This window comes from Plutella xylostella, chromosome 31 (assembly GCF_932276165.1).
Source record: "Plutella xylostella chromosome 31, ilPluXylo3.1, whole genome shotgun sequence".
NCBI lineage: Eukaryota > Metazoa > Arthropoda > Insecta > Lepidoptera > Plutellidae > Plutella > Plutella xylostella.
Genome location: NC_064011.1, coordinates 2,053,530 through 2,073,289, shown reverse-complemented (window position 1 = coordinate 2,073,289; position 19,760 = coordinate 2,053,530). Strand labels below are relative to the sequence as shown.

At 36.1% G+C, this 19,760-nt stretch overlaps 1 protein-coding gene across 8 annotated transcripts in view; it reads right to left on the bottom strand.

Moving 5' to 3' along the window:
• Positions 1–5: 5 nt before the first annotated feature.
• Positions 6–19,760, bottom strand: part of LOC105393438 — a 36,303-nt gene continuing 16,548 nt past the window's right edge. Inside the window, exons 5-23 of one of the 8 annotated variants that reach the window (XM_048632284.1) lie at positions 19,177–19,252; positions 15,205–15,278; positions 14,662–14,788; positions 13,842–13,956; positions 13,254–13,371; positions 12,734–12,823; positions 12,120–12,246; positions 11,687–11,813; positions 11,194–11,297; positions 10,750–10,770; positions 10,339–10,518; positions 8,612–8,712; positions 8,110–8,207; positions 7,216–7,303; positions 5,842–6,054; positions 4,287–4,439; positions 2,494–2,523; positions 2,241–2,328; positions 6–1,511 (exon numbers count right to left, since the gene is read on the bottom strand). In XM_048632284.1, the coding sequence (XP_048488241.1) occupies positions 2,301–2,328; positions 2,494–2,523; positions 4,287–4,439; positions 5,842–6,054; positions 7,216–7,303; positions 8,110–8,207; positions 8,612–8,712; positions 10,339–10,518; positions 10,750–10,770; positions 11,194–11,297; positions 11,687–11,813; positions 12,120–12,246; positions 12,734–12,823; positions 13,254–13,371; positions 13,842–13,956; positions 14,662–14,788; positions 15,205–15,278; positions 19,177–19,252 (1,870 nt within the window). In that variant the 3' untranslated portion in view covers positions 6–1,511; positions 2,241–2,300. Of the gene's footprint in view, positions 1,512–2,240; positions 2,329–2,493; positions 2,524–4,286; positions 4,440–4,743; positions 4,878–5,208; positions 5,339–5,841; positions 6,055–7,215; positions 7,304–8,109; positions 8,208–8,611; positions 8,713–10,338; positions 10,519–10,749; positions 10,771–11,193; positions 11,298–11,686; positions 11,814–12,119; positions 12,247–12,733; positions 12,824–13,253; positions 13,372–13,841; positions 13,957–14,661; positions 14,789–15,204; positions 15,279–19,176; positions 19,253–19,760 lie in introns of those variants that run through there. The other 7 variants (XM_048632286.1, XM_048632288.1, XM_048632287.1 and 4 more) reach the window with 7 other exon arrangements.

The window sequence follows — 19,760 nt, the reverse complement described above, 5'->3', positions numbered from 1 at the left end:
AGATATAAAAAAGATTTTTTTTTATTAAAAAAAAAGTAATTTACAGAACACACTCTTCCGTAACATTTAATATATATTTTATATCTGACATTCACAAAACATCATCTCGTTAACAATATTAAGTAGTAATTATACATACACAAGAAGTACAATTTATACGTAGGTACAATACATTCATTTTCTGGGGTTACGTAAAATTAAACATTCAATAAACAAAAAAAAGCAGAATTACTGATAGTATTTTTAGTATCATGCTAAGTTTTTGTAACTTCTGTCTGGTATATTATTTATTTTCTTTAATAAAAGTTTGTAGGTAACTGCTCAAGCCATATTTTAGCACATTTTCAATACTCAATACTTTATTGCATCCATTTTATTTGACTTAAGTATTAATTATAAGTAGATCGAGTGTGCTTAGCCATTTCAATGAATATAGGTACCATACCATAAATAACTTATACACTAGCCGATACCGTAAATAGTTATAGGTACATCACCATGGTAACTAGTTAGTAACATACTGCAAAACTCATTTTACATTATAATATTATGTAGATAAGTAAGTATTTATGTTTTAAACAAGCGCCTTGTCGAATGAATACGTCATTTAATTTAGTATTTTTATTGCACAGACAAATTAAATCCTACATTCAATATAAATAATTTCAAAAAAAGTATATTTAACAAATGACTATAAGTATTTGTGCGTGTCATAACATAAGGTAACTAGAAGAACAAAACATAACTGTATACTAATGATTAAAAAACAAAATATAAAATTATCAACATAGTTTCAAAATGGTAAAAGTTACTGTATTGTCATTTTTTTTCTACAAATGAGGTAGAGTTAACACTTTTTTAAACCTCAGCTTTGAATTACTCAAACCAGATGTAGGTTTCCATATTTCATTGTTCCCAGCCAGCTAAATAAATAACAAACAAAAGCATTTTCGCTACATTTACATAAAACAACAGTAAAAAAATATTGAAAAAAAAATCAAAAGTGTTTATTTTGCCAATAATTTATTGTAAAATTCTGCCTGGCTTTGAGGTTGGGCACTAGCGATCTCTAAGACTAATCCTACACTTTGTATAAAATTTATTTTGTAAGATACTTATTTTTGAATATACCAAAACACTTAAGTAATCGCTTCCAGAAAACCATTTTTATCCTTATATCTAATGTTGTAATGTCTACACGAGTTGGTAATTAATTATTTTTTAAATATCATTTATATGTAGCATTAAAATTTTAATTGTAAATATGCATTTTTGTATAAAAGATCTAGTTATTAGCACTTATTTATAAGTAGGAGATGTGTATATTTCCTAAATTAGCATTATTATAATGTAAATGGTAAACTGCATCTATACATAATATAGTTATAAATCTTTTTTGTGCAGACATTGCGGTTGTTTATCAGATCTGTTGTTTCCGATTGTAACACTATTTTAAATGAATCTATAACATTCGTATATTTTTGTCCGTGTAAGGCGACGAGATGTAATTCCTGTAAAAGAAAATTTAATAATTGAAAAAAAATTCACCTAATATTTTTATACAAAGCGTGGTATTTTAGGGCTGTAAAATTGAAAAAACACATAGCACAACAAGTCTTCTTCTTTTTGCAATATAGTTTAAATAAAAGAGTTTTTATCAGATTTAATTAATTCATCATCCTTTTCGACCTGATAAAATACCATGCTGCGAATCATAATGCACAAAAACCACTCAGAAAATATAACGCGACACAACAACTAGAATGTAAAATGTTATGTGCTAAAACCAAAAATAAAAAAAGATTAATTATTTAATAAAAAAAAATAAAAAAGTTTTACTGCAAAAAGTCCTGTGTGAAATCGGTAGCAATAGCAAATACAATTTAGAGTTAACCGACCAAATTAAGGAGACATAAAGAATATTTCATTTACGATTATAAATAAATTGATATAAGTAAAACAAATACATATAACAGCATAATAAGAATAGTTATCACTAAAGGCTAGATCGTGAAACAGTTTCCTTTAAAGATTTAACACACATCGATAATAATTATATTTATTTTAAAGCTATAAGTGCATATCCCGAAATGTTGTTTAATTGGCAATAACGAAATTGGAAATGTGCAACTAGGTTAAATCTATCAAATAAAAAATTTAAGAACATGCAAATTGCAGCAAAAAAACATGCAGAACCACAAACACCAAATTATTACTACTTTAATACATTTCCTAAGGACCTGATTTGAGAATTAGTTTCTGTGCTTTTTAAAAGGAGGTTGGCCTGCAGTCTTCTCGATTTATTCACTCAGCACTGGGAGCATAGATCTAGAAAAATAATTATAATATGTTCATATACCAAAGTAAAATAAATATAGGTACTCGTATACTAGAGAGCTAGAAGCTATACTTAACAAGTTTTTTTTTTAGTTTAAAAAAAATATGATGATTTTTATAAAAAATATATTTTGCTATATAAAAACTACTGTTTACCTTCCATTCCCAAAGCTATGGGAATGAGACCTTGGCAGCGTAGAAAAATAAATAAGCATAAATACTAGCCAATTTTAAATATTCACTAATGCTAAACAAAAGTGTCCAATATCAATTAAAGTGAATCATTAATTAAGTTCATACATTATATTAATAAAAGAAAGGACCAGTAATTTTATATAGGACACCCTGTAGGTAGTATATGTACAGGGTGTTGCAAAAAGGGTATACTAAGCCGAAACCTACATGTGCAGCATATTATATCTAAGCCCGAAACTGAAATCAGAAATTGAAAATTCGCGAAAAAAAAATTTCATTTTCCATAGAAACTTTGTTGGTCACGTGACTTTTACTATGGAAAAAAAAAGTTTTTTTCGCGAATTTCCAAATTCTGATTTCAGTTTCGGGCTTAGATATAATATGCTGCACATGTAGGTTTCGGCTTAGTATACCAATTTTGCAACACCCTGTATATACTAAGTTTGAAAAACTTATTACTACAATGTCTACGATGGATGGGGGTGAATAAGCTGCATGAATCAGGAAGAGTCTATAAATGCAACACTTTAACCTGTAAAGTAAGGATTACGAATATTTTAAATGGAGCTAGAACGGAGTTAAACATTAGAGTATTAGAAACTTTGCATACAAAAAAAATATCTTTAAGTAGAGGTAAGTTGAATCTATCAAAGCATAAAAAAGTAGGTAAAATCTGTAATAAAAGTAGCGTATATTTTTGACTCACAAAAGAAAAAATATATAACTACGCCACTTGAATTTTTTAAAGTATTGCATTTAATTAGTTTTGTTAGACTATGAAGCTCTGCAAAGATCTTATTTATAATTTTCTAAATGCTTTAAAACATTATAAAATATTTTCCCATGTTTCTACTAAATGAAAGATAACTAAATACTTATATTCACTATACGAGTCGTAAATTAAGGGCCAGTTTCTTGATCCGTGGTCAACTTTAACCATTAGTCAAATCAAGCGTGACAGCTGCATATTAATTTTGTTGTTGTTTAGCCATTTATGACAAATGGTTGAGTTATGTGAGTTATGAGTCATTCACAAACGGCGATGCGGCTCGCGACCTATCACGTGAGTACAATGTACATCGAAAAATGGCCCAAAACCTCTGACTACCCCTTCGGGGATTACAGTAGTGAGCATAATGTAGTTATGTATGTATGGTTGAGTTAAATACGGATCAAAAAACCGGCCCTAAGCAAACAAAGCTGCCTCCACATTTATAAAATTTTAAATTACCTACCTATTTCAGACATTGCCGCTACGCTAGTAATATTACTTAAATGATTTCAGACCATACTAGCGTACCACGAATCTCTACATTTTTTTAAATCTTATACCTACCAAATTTAAATAATAAATATTTTTGTAATTATAAAAAATGAATTTAGTACTTAAGTTGCCGCCGACCGCCCTTATTGTAACTTGTCGGTAGTACGTATGTGTAAGGTACGGTTTACGGTACGGTGAAGGAAAACATCGTGAGGAAACCTGCATATCTAGATTTAGCACATATAGATTATGTAAACCCACCAACCCGCAGTGGACCAGCGTGGTGGGTCCAAGCATAGGAAGGCAGTTTAGACCTTGCGAATATGCACAAAGGTTCAACTCGAAGCCAGGTGCTGGTACTTACACCCCAAAGAGAATATAATAGAATAGAAGGAATTCATTTAGTAACTTGCCAGTCTGTACGTTTGTGACGCCGCAGACAACCCTTGTAACCTGTCGATAGTATGTATGTATGTGTAAATCAACTCACAGCTCCATACTCTGCACGGTGGACCGGGGGCAGGTGCCGGGCACTCTCACGTGGCACTGCTTGTGGCAGCGCAGCAGGCAGTCGCGGCACTCGTAGCCCTGCTTGCCGATGCGGCGGGCCACTGTCTTGGTGCACACTTCGCAGGTTGTGCCGCTGTAATGAGGCGTTTATCAAAAAAAAAGTAAAAAAAAAACTGTCAAACCCTCAGGTCAAAGATTTTGTGTTGGGTCACTCATAATAAATTCTGAGAGGCTGACGATATTGTTCTTCTCTTTTGACTACGCCATCTTTTAACTAACACAAAAACTCAACTGGCAGCTGTCAAGGAAAACTATTTCACTCATCACCTATTTCATTCATCATCTCTTTAATTCATTAGTCAAATTCATTTTTGCTTTCGTGTCTTTTATACATTATTGGTATGTCATTCATCACCTATTTCGTTCATCGGCTATTTCATTCCTTTCTCATCAGTTTCATTCATTCATCAAAGACTGCTTGTGGCAGCGCAGCAGACAGTCGTGGCACTCGTATCCCTGCTTGCCGATCCGACGGGCGACTGTCTTGGTGCAGACCTCGCAGGTTGTGCCGCTGCAATGACGCGATTGTTAACAAAAAAGGCTTAAATTATTGGAGAAATAAAGGTAAAAAAACTGTCAAACCCTCAGAACACAGATTTTGTGTTGGGTCACTCATAATTTATTCTGAGAGGCTGACGGTATTGTTCTTCTCTTTTGACTACGCCATCTTTTGACTAAGATAAAACTCAACTGGCAGCTGTAAAGGAAAACTATTTCACTCATCACCTATTTCATTCATCATCTGTTTAATTCATTAGTCAAATGCATTTTTGCCTTCGTGTCTTTTATACATTATTGGTATGTCATTCGTCACGTCTATCACATTCATCGTCTATTTCATTCCTTCCCCATCAGTTTCATTCATTCATCAAAGACTGCTTGTGGCAGCGCAGTAGGCAGTCGCGGCACTCGTAGCCTTGTTTGCCGATCCGACGGGCGACTGTCTTGGTGCACACTTCGCAGGTTGTGCCGCTGGAATTTTATGGGGGGTTAGGGGTTGTGGATGCTTAAAGGATGAGTCAAGTCGTTTCTATATTTGTCTCTGGTATTTCATTCATCATTTGTTTTGTGTGGTGTTTCATTCATCATCTATTTACAATATTTTATAGGTGTTTCAGTCAGCTCCATCGAAATATGTATAATGCGCGTTATTTTAATTTCGTTATTTCATTCATCATCTATAGGTCTATTTCGTGCGACATTTCATTCATCATCTATTCCACACGTCGTGAAATCATTTCAATCATTATCTATGCTATACGACATATAATATTTCATTCATCATCAGTATCTATTATATTACACGGCATAATCATAATTAATCGTATAATAAAGTATTTACACATACTCATGTCGTTTACCAAGGAGCAGAGAAAGCTGTTCCCTCTCAGAAGCATTGTTACTATGAGAGGGGGTCAGATTTCTATGTACCTGACCGTACTATTTCATCCATCTTAAATTTTAACACAACTCACCCGCTCAAATGTTTAGCGATAAACGTGTGCTCGTTATAGATGTGCAGTTTGACACCTTTCCTCCGCCATCTTGATCTCTGCGCGACGGTCAACGGCACCAGGTAGTGTTTCTTTATGCCAGCCTCTATGGTCTCCAGAACCAGGGTCGACGCCTCATGGATGAACGTGCGCGCCGACGCTGTACTGAATCCGGAAACTTCACTAAGGGAGGACCTTTGGTTTTTAATTTTAGAACGATTTGAGAGGATGTTGAAAAGCGCGTTCAAGTTTCCGAACGTAGTTTTAGCGTGCGAGTGAACGTTGCGTTCGTTTTTTAAAAACGGTTGCGCAAAGAGGTGCATTGCGGTCAATTTTGAAAAAAGAATTGATTTGTAATAAAAAATAAATTAGAATCGATTAAGTATGTAGTTTTAATTTTAGAACAAATCCATGCAGAATAAATAAATGTGAGAAGAAAACGTGATTCATAGACAAACAAATGAATGCAGAAGCGTGCAGAAAAGAGGGTTTCGTATGATTTTAAAAATATATAAATATTTTTAGTAAAAAAACCGATGTTACCAGATTGCAGAGTGCGATTACCCCCAGCGTAAGTGAATGTTGACAGATGAAAAGAAAGAAATTACACTATTAGTGCTGAGTGTTGGCACAATTATTAAAAATATGTGTTTGTTTATGTCATCAGATATAATAACCTTGTGATGTAGGTATAATGAAATTGTGTCAATCAGAAGACATAAACAAAACAGAATTAGTTTGCAGTTGCTAAATCAAAAATCTTCATTATTCCCCAAAAGTATAGGGACCAAAACTTTTGTATAAAAGGACGTCGTGTCACCTGAATGAAATAAATAACAATAATGAAGTGATATTTTTCTTCGTATGCCCAGAAAGAAGGCCAAATTTTCCTATGTCTTTATCCTTCACCCTTTCCTCAATAGTGAAAGTAACATTTACAAAAGAGTTGACATAAATATCTCCTTCCACCACCTCACATCGTCTCCGGTGTATGAATGATAGACGAATAACAATTTAGACATAAGTACATGAAATGTATGAAAGTAGCCCTGTGTAACTCACAAACAATATAATCCAGCCAAATCAGGAAGTTTTAACCTCCCACTCATAAAAATAAATAAAGTCATAGATGGCGCTAGTTAATAACTTTTACATAGAAGATTTAGGTAAAAGTTAGCTAATAAGTAGCCTTGTAACTTTTAAAACCATTTCTTTCGTCAACAAATATTGAATTTAAATTATTCGACAAGATAACCGTATTTTTTTTTCAGTTTTCCTAGTCTGAATGTGAGTTACACAGAGCCAGACAGAGACAGCTATACACTAACAAGTGGTGTAAGAAAGAGACGACTATACCTGCGTGAAGTCCTTGACTCGTCGCCGGACTGCACGGGCGACGCGCCGGCTGAGTAGACGTTCCTGTTGGGCACGGCTAGCGCTTTATCTGTAATATGAGAATAAAATGTAACTATAGCACCTAATATACAGGGGAATGTTACCCACTTATGAGTACCCAAATTAGAAAATTTATAAAAAGTACATATTTTCAATAAATAACTATTATATAATTAAATATTCAAAATATAAAATAAAGTGCATGAAATTAAATTATAATTACAAGTTTATAATATTAGTTAATAAAGTAAAACGCTTTTAATTTAATATATTATTTACAAACTATGTTATTTAAGAATAACTTGATATCATTTGGAAATAAATGGCTATATTATACAGGGGAATACATAGTGGACGAGCGTTGATATGCTACAATACGAAAAAATATTACTAGATCTTTTCTGATTTATACATTCTCTAGGCTACATTTTTAGACAAAATATAACATACAAAAATTTTTAGTTATTTCTAAAAGCGATGTACCAGACAATCTTTTACCAATTCAATACTTCGCGTAAATGAGCTCTATCACTTAAGTAAGTGTTAAAAAAAAGAGACTAAAAAAATTGGCTTATTCCTGTTTGCCTCTAAGTACAGATATACATTCACCTTTACTTCTCACTGCTTGTAAGTAACATTAGACTGAGGGCTTAGTTTAGGTTTTTCATTACCGATCAAGCAGTGAAACCTAACGTAAAATTATATCTCTCCCACGCCATATAAATCCACGTTTACTCAACTTTACGAAGAGGTCCTAATCTAAAAATGTAGCCAACAATGTATACTTCAATTAAAAATGGTCTAGTCATATTCTTTCGCTTACTGCTTCTCAAACAGTGTAAAAACTCCACTCACCATGATGGTTTCTCTCAGCGCTGATGCTGCGTATGCGGTTGTTCTCCGCGTCGCTGTCCTGCTCCATGGACTGTCCGCGCGTGCGGGACCTCCCCAACCTGGAGGTATAGTGGAGATAGGTTATACAGGGTGTTGGGGAAATGGTAGTCAGAGTTACAGTGATGATTTTGAACGACTTGTGGGTATTTGCTAAATTGAAAGACTTCTTTAAGTTTTTGTTTGGTCGTGTTTAGAGTTTTTGACCGATACCATAACTATAACCAGGGCGAATTAGATTGACTCCGACACTTACTAACTGACTGACTCTGTCCTTGTCGGTCAGATGCCAATGTCCCATGTTGTACTATCAATAATTGTTTTTTATTGGCTCGGATTAACTTAAGGTCAGTATTGCTATTCTTTTAGATCCATTTTGTTAAGTAAGTCTTTCTTGTCCAAATCTTATCATGATCCATTTTAAACCAACTTACTTATATAATATTGGATTTAATTCCTATCTTACCTTCTCTTAATAGTTCCGAAGAAGTCCCTCCTCTTTCTCCTCGGTGTTTTCTCCGGCGGCAGATCCGTGGAGTCGTTGGCGTGGTTCACGTAGTCTCCTTGCTGTTAACAGTTATTTATGTGAAAAATATATTTGCAATAGATCCGCCATTAGGGCCGTTTGAAACCGCAAGTCATCCACTACCGGTAGCGGTAACGGTATACTTCGCTTTTTAGTTCCACAATTGCCATTATGTACCTACGTAATACCGTAAACCAGGGCGGCGGCGGTTGAGTCGGGTAAGTAATACGAGGTATAAAAACGAATGGTATAACATTCACAAGGTATACGCCCATATGATATAAATTTATTAAGTATAACGATCACTGTGCATAACATACGAAAGGCATAATTACTAAATACATAATTTCGTAAAGAATAACGTTCAAAAAGTATAATTTCAATTGATATAACGATTAAAATGCATAACGTTTATAATATATAACATTTATAACATATATTCTACAACGGATATAATTATCATAATGTATAATGCACAAAAAGTATAGAAGATTGTCGTATTGTATTTTCATTATCATTGATGTTATGTGGGGGGAACGCTCCGCTCCGCTTCGCTGCGCTCTGCTTTGGTTTCGACGAACATGTGCACCTAACACGCTCCTCCTCGCTTTGCTCGTCGTCGCACCTATCTTTAGGTTTTGGTACTAGGGGTTTTGGCATTATTATTATTATTGACGCTATGTGGGGAGACGCTCCGCTCCGCTTCGCTGCGCTCCGCTTTGGTTTCGACGAACATGTGCACCTAACACGCTCCTCCTCGCTTTGCTCGTCGTCGCACCTATCTTTAGGTTTTGGTGCTAAGGGGTTTTGACATTATTATTATTATTGACGCTATGTGGGGAGACGCTCCGCTCCGCTTCGCTGCGCTCCGCTTTGGTTTCGACGAACATGTGCACCTAACACGCTCCTCCTCGCTTTGCTCGTCGTCGCACCTATCTTTAGGTTTTGGTGCTAAGGGGTTTTGACATTATTATTATTATTGACGCTATGTGGGGAGACGCTCCGCTCCGCTTCGCTGCGCTCCGCTTTGGTTTCGACGAACATGTGCACCTAACACGCTCCTCCTCGCTTTGCTCGTCGTCGCACTTATCTTTAGGTTTTGGTGCTAAGGGGTTTGACGGTGTTTGGTAATTAAACACAGATTATGTTATTGTATGTTAGTATGTTTTATGAACTGTATACTAAATGATAGTATATATTTTAAACGATATACGTAATGTATGTTATACGAATTGATATTAGTCCTCGTAAGTATTATATATTTTGATATTATATAAAATGTACGTTATACCAATTGAATCTTATACCTTATGAAAATATAGATTTTGTTGTTATACGTAACGTTCATTATATGTTGTGAACGTTATTAATGTGAAATTATACATTTCGTTTTTATACGTCGCAATACGCACCCGTTGAGTCTGCAATTTGAATTTATAGCACAAAATATTAGGTACTTAAATATCTCAGTACCTATGTACACTTGTACTTGTACAGTATGGGAGAAAGAAACCTGATAATGCTACCTGAGAGAGGTCATGTTTCTTTACTGTATGGCTACTACACGAGAGTTTAGTAAAACAATCAGTCATGCAAAGGGCGGTAAAAACAAAATCATTCATAACATTATATTTAGTTAACTTACAAAAAATAAAAAAAAACCTTACCGATGAATCGCCGTTCGTAGCCCCGTTCTCCTTTATCCGAACACTCTTCCCAGGACTTTGGTTAGGGCTAGACGTGACCAGTTTTCTATTCTCTGCTAGTTCGTTTTTCTCGCCATTAGATGGCGGTACTGAGTTCTGGCGCTCCACTTCGATGAATTTGCCGCATTGAGTCATTTCGACCTTTTCGTCAAATCACGGGTTAGTTTTTTAGTGTGGCAACACAAAGGAAAAAAATTAAACACATTCAGTGTGGTTTGTTTGGGTTATTCAAAACATTAACAAACATAGGTATTTTTCAGTAATTATTTACAAGGCAGATAAAAATAATCCTTATTGTATGTAGGATATGTAACATTTTCAGATAATCAATTAAATATTTTCCTATCGAAATAAGTAAAATAGTAAACTCACCTTAATAGACTGCTTTGGCTCCTTTTCATTTTCAAAGTTATCCAAAACATGCATCACACCATGCGAACATTGAAAAGAAAAACAATCATTTGTTAGACACTTGAATACAAAAAATGTGCATTGCGGGTAGAAACAAGTATAGTCTAGTTATTGCCTATAAAAATCCCTCCGCACCATCATCAGACTGTTGGTCCACTGCAGTGCATAGACCTCTCTCAAGAAGAACCATAACATAACATTCTGTCTAAGGTCATCGCTCTAGCGGACCGGAGGGCGTCCCATGCTTTGAATGCCTGGTCGTTTTTAGGTTTTCAGGCCTGACTTTAATCGGTACCTAGTTTTAAACCTGCATTGGAATTTTCGAGTACAACAGTAGCCTCCACTTTGACTGCCATTGCAATTGAGATGGGGTCAGTTTGTTCCGCCCCTGAATGTACAACTCACCCGCTGCACGGAGTGTATGATGAGGGTGGACTTGTTGGCGGCGCTGGTGGGGGACAGCTCCAGCTCTCGCAGGGCTTGCTCCGTCAGCTGTTGGTGTTCTGGACCTGGGGGATGATTAAATTTTATAAAGTAAGGTAAGTGCTAGGTTTTCAGGTGTGATTCGCTTCATCTTAAAAGGTTTTATCATGAGAAATTCGGGATGAAATCTGACGGCGCGGAAATCAAACTGAAAAATATAGTAGGTACAGTAAGGTGCAGAGAAACCTGACCCCCCTCAGAAGCATTGTAAGTTTGAGAGGGGGGTCAGGTTTCTCTGCACCTGACCGTACCTAGGTCTTCGACAGTTCATTCATTTTAAATGTCGGCAGCCATTCTAAATAGTTTTGCACTTAATTAAATTTCATGTTTTTGAAGGATGAACTATTCAAAAAGGAAGAAAATCTACTAGACTATATAAGCGGTGGTGGGACCCCTACAAGTCTGCGTATCTCACCGTTCTGCTTGAAGATAGTCTTGGTGGTGGTGGTCAGTCCCTGCGGCGTCTGCTGGCGGAGCGACTCCTTGATCTTGAACGGACGCGAGCCCATGTCCGGGATGTCGGCACCCTCGATGAACAGGAACTGGAAGAAGAAAACATTATGTTGTAATAAATCGTGTGTTTCTTGCCTCCATTCTTATCCGTTCAAAGATAAATGAAACTTTCCAAGCGTAGTGGTACTCATTTTTTTGATTTGTTTGTGTACGATGTTCAACGTATAAGTAGTACAGTCCATGGATGCAGATATATATCTGATCCGTCCCCAATACAAATTTTGTACCGGCTATTCAAACACGTTGACTCTGATAAATTTCAAACCCGACAAACTTTACCTTACATAACTGTGTAACTGGTTTAGCAAAGGTGTAAATAATTATGTATATCTTACCTCAACAGTAAGGGTTCCTGTGACGTCATGCTCATCCTCCATAGGTCTGGTTTGTAGAGCAATCTGTTGCCTCTGGGACGGAGCGGCTAACAGCTCGTCTATACCAACTAGACCGAGACCCAGGAATCTGTCAAGAGAATAACGTATCAAATAGTATTTTGAATTGTTTTAATCATTTATTCATTCCAAGTCTCGTTGTATTGTGGCACGTGATTGTCTGTAATGAGAAAATTTATGACTTTACGCAGTGAAAATCTATAGAGTCGATTTGGAAATAAGCGTTAACAAGATCAAAAGTAAAAATTCAAGTTGGTGTTTGTTTTTAGTATAAGAAATACGAATCGTTTGAATGTTTCCTTCACTAAAAACAGATGTTTTATAAGGTTTTTATAATGCTGACGACTGCCAAGTCAGGACCATATCTACTTCCAATAGTGGTCTTTAACATACTGTTAATTTGATGCACTCCAGATGATAAGTAGGATGACGATGATGATAGCGACAATGATAATGATGATGATAATAAAGATGGCATGTACTTTAAGTACTTATTATGTCCTTGAAAGATGGTGACAATGATGATGATAATAATGGTGTCGATAACGATGACTCACCGGTGCTGGTTAGACGCAGTTCCTGTCGCGGGCGCGGCGCTCCGGTCGTACACCTCAAATAGCAGCTCCGCTGTTTGTGGCGACAGGTCACTGGAACAAGAGAATAACATTAACATTTATATACATACAAAAATATACAATTTATAGCGACATCTGTGGTATATTTTTCCTTCAACTGAAATCAACTTAAATATCTTTCTACCGACAGGTCTATCACCGTGGTGAAAGGATTGGCCAGTTTAAGTAACTGACAATGATGACAAACAATAATAATATGATCCTATGGAGAAGCGAAGGTGTCGCCACTTCTGAATTGACAAGGCAGGATTGTCCAACCAAGCTGGTCGGTATAGCTTGGTGGGCGACTGTCCGATGGTTGCCTATTGGATATTCGTACTTATTTGAAGATGGGATCTAGGGCTTGCATATGGCTTTCTCGCCACACTGCCATCTGTCGGTATTCTCTTTGCAGGATCTATATCTTTAAGCTTTCACAAAAAACCTGATACAAGTCACTCACAACAAGAAGTGCTCCTCCCACTGCGGGGAGTCGGTGTCTCGCTTGAAGGCGGTCTGGTTGCGCTGCGGGGGCTCGTCCATCTCCACCACGCAGTAGGGGGAGTGGCAGCCGGACTTGCCTGAGGGCAGGAAACTTGGGTGTTAGGTATACAAATAATGAAGTGTTGAAAAAGTGGTATAGGAAGCTGAAAGGGGTGACTTATGACCCCCCATCCTGAGTATATTTTGTACTAAAACTTTTGGTAGTTCATTAAAAAACATCTACTCCCTAAAGTCTCAGTTGAGTCAGAGTAACCCCTAAGCCCCTGACTCCTTTTGGATTTACAGTTTATACAGTGTACAACATTTCTTATGTCATTTATGTCTTATATGGCCAAAAGCGAACTCTACAGTATAGGGTGAAATATTATAAGCGTATTAAAGGGAATACAAAGAATCTTTCATTTACGTAGCCGGTAGTGGTTTTATGAGAAAGCTCTTAGGGAGCATTTTATCAAATTGTAACTCAATGCTTGGGGAAGGCCTATGTCCAGCAATACGACGGACAATAATTACGGTATTTTGACGATGATGACATATTATTTCTCACCTCCAATCCCCTTAGCGCCGACCACTTTGACCAGCAGTCGCTTGTCGCCGATGAGCTGCGCGATGTTGGTGGTCGAGTTGGATGTCGGCGTGTAGAGGGCGCGCTCGTGAGATAACTGTGGACGACGGAGATTTATTTAACATAGCTGTTCCCGCACGCTTCACTTCGCCTTAAAAAGTTTTCCCGTAGGAATTCCGAGATAAAAAGTTGCCTATGTTCTTTCCCAGGGTCTAGACCGTATGTATACCTAATTTCATTCAAATCCGTTCAGTAGTTTTGTCGTGAAAGAGTAACAAACAGACAGACAGACAGACAGACACAGTTACTTTCTTATTTATAATATTAGTTAGGATTTCATTGATGCGTGAAAATAGGGAGAGTTACTGTAGCTTGATGAAAAACGAACGAAAAATAGCATGGCCAAGTCCACCGCAAGCAAAAACTACCATTGATGAATTGTAATTTTTTCAAATTTCAATCCCGCTACCGCAGGCAGATTACTGGCCAATAAATTATTATTGCCTTGTAAAGGCCATGATAGCGTTTAATATCAATTCGGTGCAATAGCAATTAACGTGGCGTGCACTCGATAAGGAAAAAAACGAGAAAGAAAGTGGATAACGCAGCAGCGCTCCAAAACTTAGTTTTAATAAGCTAGGGTAATCTCTAATGAGGATTAAAAATCTATTTATTGCCTAACTATTTCATTGGGTTTCACCGTCTAAAGTTCAAAACAACCGTTTTTCTAAAATCCACACAACCCTATGGTTCACCCAAAAATTTAATGAGCTGTTACAAAACCACCCCTATTGCCACATACCATAGAGTCATAATGCAGCGGCAGGCGCGGCGCGGGGTCGGCGTGTCTGCGCAGGCGCGGGCAGGTGGGGTACCCGGCCAAGTTGAAGTGCACGTTGGTGTTGCGCAGAGCACAGACTACGATGTCACTGGAATTTGGTATGGTTATAATTAGGGTAAACAAGGCATGAAGGTAAGCGTGAGTAATTTATTGGGGTAAGATTTTGGATCCCGCTGTTAGTATTTATAAACTAATGTTCATCGCATAGGTATAGTAGGCACTGTCTGTAATGAGCTCGTGAAAATATATTTTAACGAATAAAAACTCGCATTAATAAAATTGTTGTGCAAAAGGGTCAGGTTTCCCTGCTCCTTTTTGTACAGTAAATAATTAAAATACAGAAAGTAAAGATAAATATTAAATAATATTAATCGCTAATAAATCCTTTAGTGATATGCAAAACTTTAGTTATTTTAGCTACCTTACTGCAATGGTTAGGCTGACTTTAAGGATAATATTATTGTATAAATTAGTTAGTAAAAAAGTTTCAATTTCATGTCTTACCTGATGGTGGTCTGTAGATCGCTTTCCTGAGTGTTGGGTCTCAGCGGTCCGACCGGTGCTAGCGCCACCTTCACCTAGAATTGAAAAGAAATTATAGCCATTAATACCATCTAGCTCCCTGGTACTCAACCTTTTTTTTTAAGGGCCCGTACAGGGTGACGTGCCGCGCCAATTTTGGGTTTTCAATGCTCTTCACACAGCACACGCAGTGATACGCACACATGTAAGTTTGCACAGTGGGTCGATAAACTTTTACTCGCCAACTTTATTGACAATTATGTTCAAGTACATTTTGGGTGATTGTAGGGTAAGTAAGTATAATTCTTACTTACACTGGTAGGCACCAGGAAAGAGTAGAAATTAATAGGGGTGCCACTTTACTCTATACTCGGAACCCGATTAGCTTTCTCAAACAAATGTGGTATTTACTTGTAGAAAGGTAACTACAAGTATTAAAGTGTAGATAATAAGTTTCGGGCATCCTCCAGCCAACTGAACCCCGACGACAAAGCAAAGTAAATACATAGTGTCGCAAAAGGGCTATACTAAGCCAAAAGGGGATGACTCAAGGAGTCATTCTGGACAACTTTTGTTCTACGAGATTTGCAAATTCGCGAAAAAAAATATTCGTTTTCCATGGTAAAAATACAGTCATGTCCAACAAAGTTTCTATTTTGATGTATGAGGTATTGTTAGAAGCCTATTGATGGCGCGATGGTTATAGGCTATGTGACGTTCCATTAAAATGTACATAGCGCCCTCTAGAGGACATAACGTGATGATCGAAAAAATAATAATTCAACTTTGCCGTGTAAGGTATCAAATGAAAGGGCTTGATTTTCACATTACAAAAATATGCATATTGAAGGTATTTAAATAACAACACCAAAATTATTGAAATAAAAAATGATCATGACGTAAAATTTCATAAAATAAAAACAACTAAAAAGTTACAAATAAAAAAATACAATTATAAACAAACGAAAAACCCGACTGTACGCTAAAAACATGAAAACAAGTCCCAATGTTAATGCAAAGTATCGCAGGCGGGGAACAACTTGACCGCCACTCAAGGCCGTTTTCTAAGTAACATTCAGCTAAATGGTGAACCCTCTGCTGGTCCCCGCCTACGATACTTTCCATTAACATTGGGACTTGTCAAGAAAACTCAACAGGGGTTTCCATACTAAAGTGAACAGGACTGAAAACCATCACACTTTTTACCTTTAAATTGCGCTAATTTTGTTAGTTTTTCTGTTGAATTTTGTCCACCTTTTCTGATTGTTTTGGCCATATCTTGGTGATACCTAAATCGATTTGATATTGAAATATCTCATTTGAAAGCTTATAAGTTGACAATGTTTTTAAGCTGAAGTGCACAAAAAATTGTTGTATGAAATTCTTTTTTAATTTAACTTATTTCTTTTTAGGTTTTGAATATTTTTAAAAAATGTTTATCTATTTTGAGGTATTGTGTCTAATTTAAGTCAAATAATGCACATTTGATTATTTTAATAAGTTTATTAAGATGTTACTAATTCAAAACAAACAAAAAAAGTATTGAAATATGGCTAGTTTTTTTATTTTCGGTTTTAAACATGAAATTTTGGCAAAAATTCAAAAAATCTTTAAATATTAAATATCTTAGAAATGGTTAAGTTTCGGATAATGCAATAGGGTATAATCGACTGGAAATGCCTTCCTTTATCACCTCCTGAAAGGATCAGGTCTACTTACCAATAACCCTGTATACCGCTTTTTCAATACCTTTAAGTACAATTTTTGGTAGCAGCATAATATTTTTACTTAATTTTAGGGTTTCGAACGTCAAAAGAAAAAAAGCAACCGTTATAGGATCTCTTTGTTGTCCGTCTGTCTGACTGACTGTCTGTCACCACCCTTTTTCTCAGAAACGGGTAAAGATATCAAGCTGATATTTCGCATAGATGGGGAGTACCCCAAAAAAAATATTATGGTACTCCCTGTCCCACACAAGTAAATTGGGGCTTATATTTTTTCCAGTTATTTTGATGTGTATCCTTTTTTTCTTTGTTGTTTTGTATAAGTATGTGTTTCTTTTCTTTAAATCTGTATTTTTTTTGTTGTTGCTGTCTATGTGTCGAATAAATGTATCTTTATCTTCAAATCACGCCATCTATCGTTTGTTTTTTTTGTGGCTACTGTCTATAGAAGAAATTCCGTCATTGACAATTTTACGTTACGAATTTATTTTTATTTATTTTATTTTTATTTTTACATTTTCGTGGAGAACCAACAGCATTTTGTTAATAAATAATTATTACTTATGAACACATAACAACTTGATGCCATTAACAGAATGAACTTAGTAAACCCAGTAAACCTAACACATCCAGAGGAAAAATAAAATCTCTTTCTCTCTCTCTGAAAAACATACTTAATAGCCTAAACTCGACGCTTTTAGCTATTAACATCTTTGAAATAAAATTGAGCCACCACCGTGTTACTGCCCTCATCAGATCCTCACGAGACCATACCTCAACCAGCACCAAGAGACTGTATTTTTGATCCCTAACCTAATGTTCGTGCGTATTGTCATCACTTAGATCCATTCGCTATATTCCTGCTCCTCATCAGACCTTTACGAGACTGTAATGTCACGAGAATATTGCACACTATCTAATTTAATTTAATGTATTGAATATACTGGAAGAATTATGCTTCCTCAATTTCAAATCAAATTATGTTGGTGTCATAAAAGTTGAAAAAGTGCAATGACAATCAATGTGCAGTGATTTTGTATCTGTACACGATAAGATCGCGAGCTGTCAGTGCTGCCTAAACCGACGTGACCCTTCTTTGGAGGCCAGCGGCCAACTGAGTCAAACGTCACTTGTGTTTATGATTTTATAACACAGAAAGCCGCCATAGATATTTGTATGAAGATTTGAGGGAAAAAAATTGCTCAAGTTTGGGATTAATTTACACAAAATAAGTGTGTGTTTATTAAAAAACAAGGTATTTAGCGCCTAGTCAAAGCCTTTAACTTTATAATATGATAAAAATCATATGAAAATTCTTAATAATTACGACAAAGTTGTTACAATACGGGAGTGTGATTTTCTGGTTTTTCGTCATATTCTGAATTTTATTTACAGTTATCCATAATCATTTACTTGAATTCGAATCATTCAGCACCTAGCTAGACTCTTCGGCTACCTGTGTGATTTTTTTCAAGGTTGTAGAGCATTGTTTACTACATAATTCTATGACAATGCCAACCCTCGATTCCCCCTTGCAGACCCTTAAGGGCCACAAAAACGTTTGAGTGATGCTGTCGCTGGCCAAAAGCAAAAAAATGAATGTTTTTTTAAACTATTATAAAGCGATGTAAACTATTGAATAAAATATATAAAAAAACATGCATATTCCCTATTATCTCTCATGGCATGCGGGCTACTGATAAAGGCCTGGCGGGCCGCAGGATGAGTATAGCTGTATTCTAGCTAGAAAGAAAGAGTATTTGTGTGAACCTACCCACCCGCATTGGGCCAAAGTGGTGGGAAAAACACCAAGGTAGGTAATATATAGTGAGGTCTCCAACACAGGAGGAGGAAAAGATTGCATTGGAGTAGTCAAATGATGATTATGATGATGTTGATGATTACTATTATAATTATAATAATAGGAATGCATCGGTCGATTAACACTAAGCTATTTTGTGTGCCAAACGTTCTTTGGATGAAATATTATGTGGTTCAGGGGGTAAAGTAACTACAGAAGTAGGTAACGAGAGCTGTTTATTCGATTTATAAACTACCTATCGACATGGGTCAATATCTACTGTGGATGAACCATACCAGACATGATATTAATAATGCTTGCTGATAATTATGCTGAAAGCGATAAAGATGATATTGATGAAGATGATGATATTGCTGAAGATGATAATATGGATGAAGATGTTGATAATAAAGATGATTAGGTACATACCTCGGGCCAGCCGTCGCACCGCAGCTCCCCGGTCAGCTTGTCGGTGATGCACACCACGGAGATGCGAGCGCGGAACCTGGAGTAGAAAGAAAAAAATATATGTATATATTACACAGTTCGCAATTCATACTTTCAGACCCCCATAATCAACCATCCTCTAAATACTAAAGATTTTCGGAAAAAATAATCTTTCTAAGTGATATGACAGCCTAAAAAGGTTCGCTTAAAGAAATAGTAAGTGATAAGACCGCCTTTGCTACCTCTATCCTACTAATAAGTATTATAATGGCGAACTTACTTAATATTATAAGTAAGTAGGTCTCCATGGATGTTTGTTACTCTTTCACGCGAAAATAGCTAAAGCAACGGATATTGAAAGCTGCTGATACCCTGGATTAATATTATTATCATTGGCAAAAGCTACGAATAATAAGTTCTGCAAGGAATGCAATTTGGGAGTACAAATAAAGAATATTTCTAAACAAAATAAAAGAACAAAAGACTCAACTTTTACGTAAAAAATGAACACATGTAAATTTTCTCACACTTACGGTAGGTACCAGCATGTTGCCTACCTCTTGAGA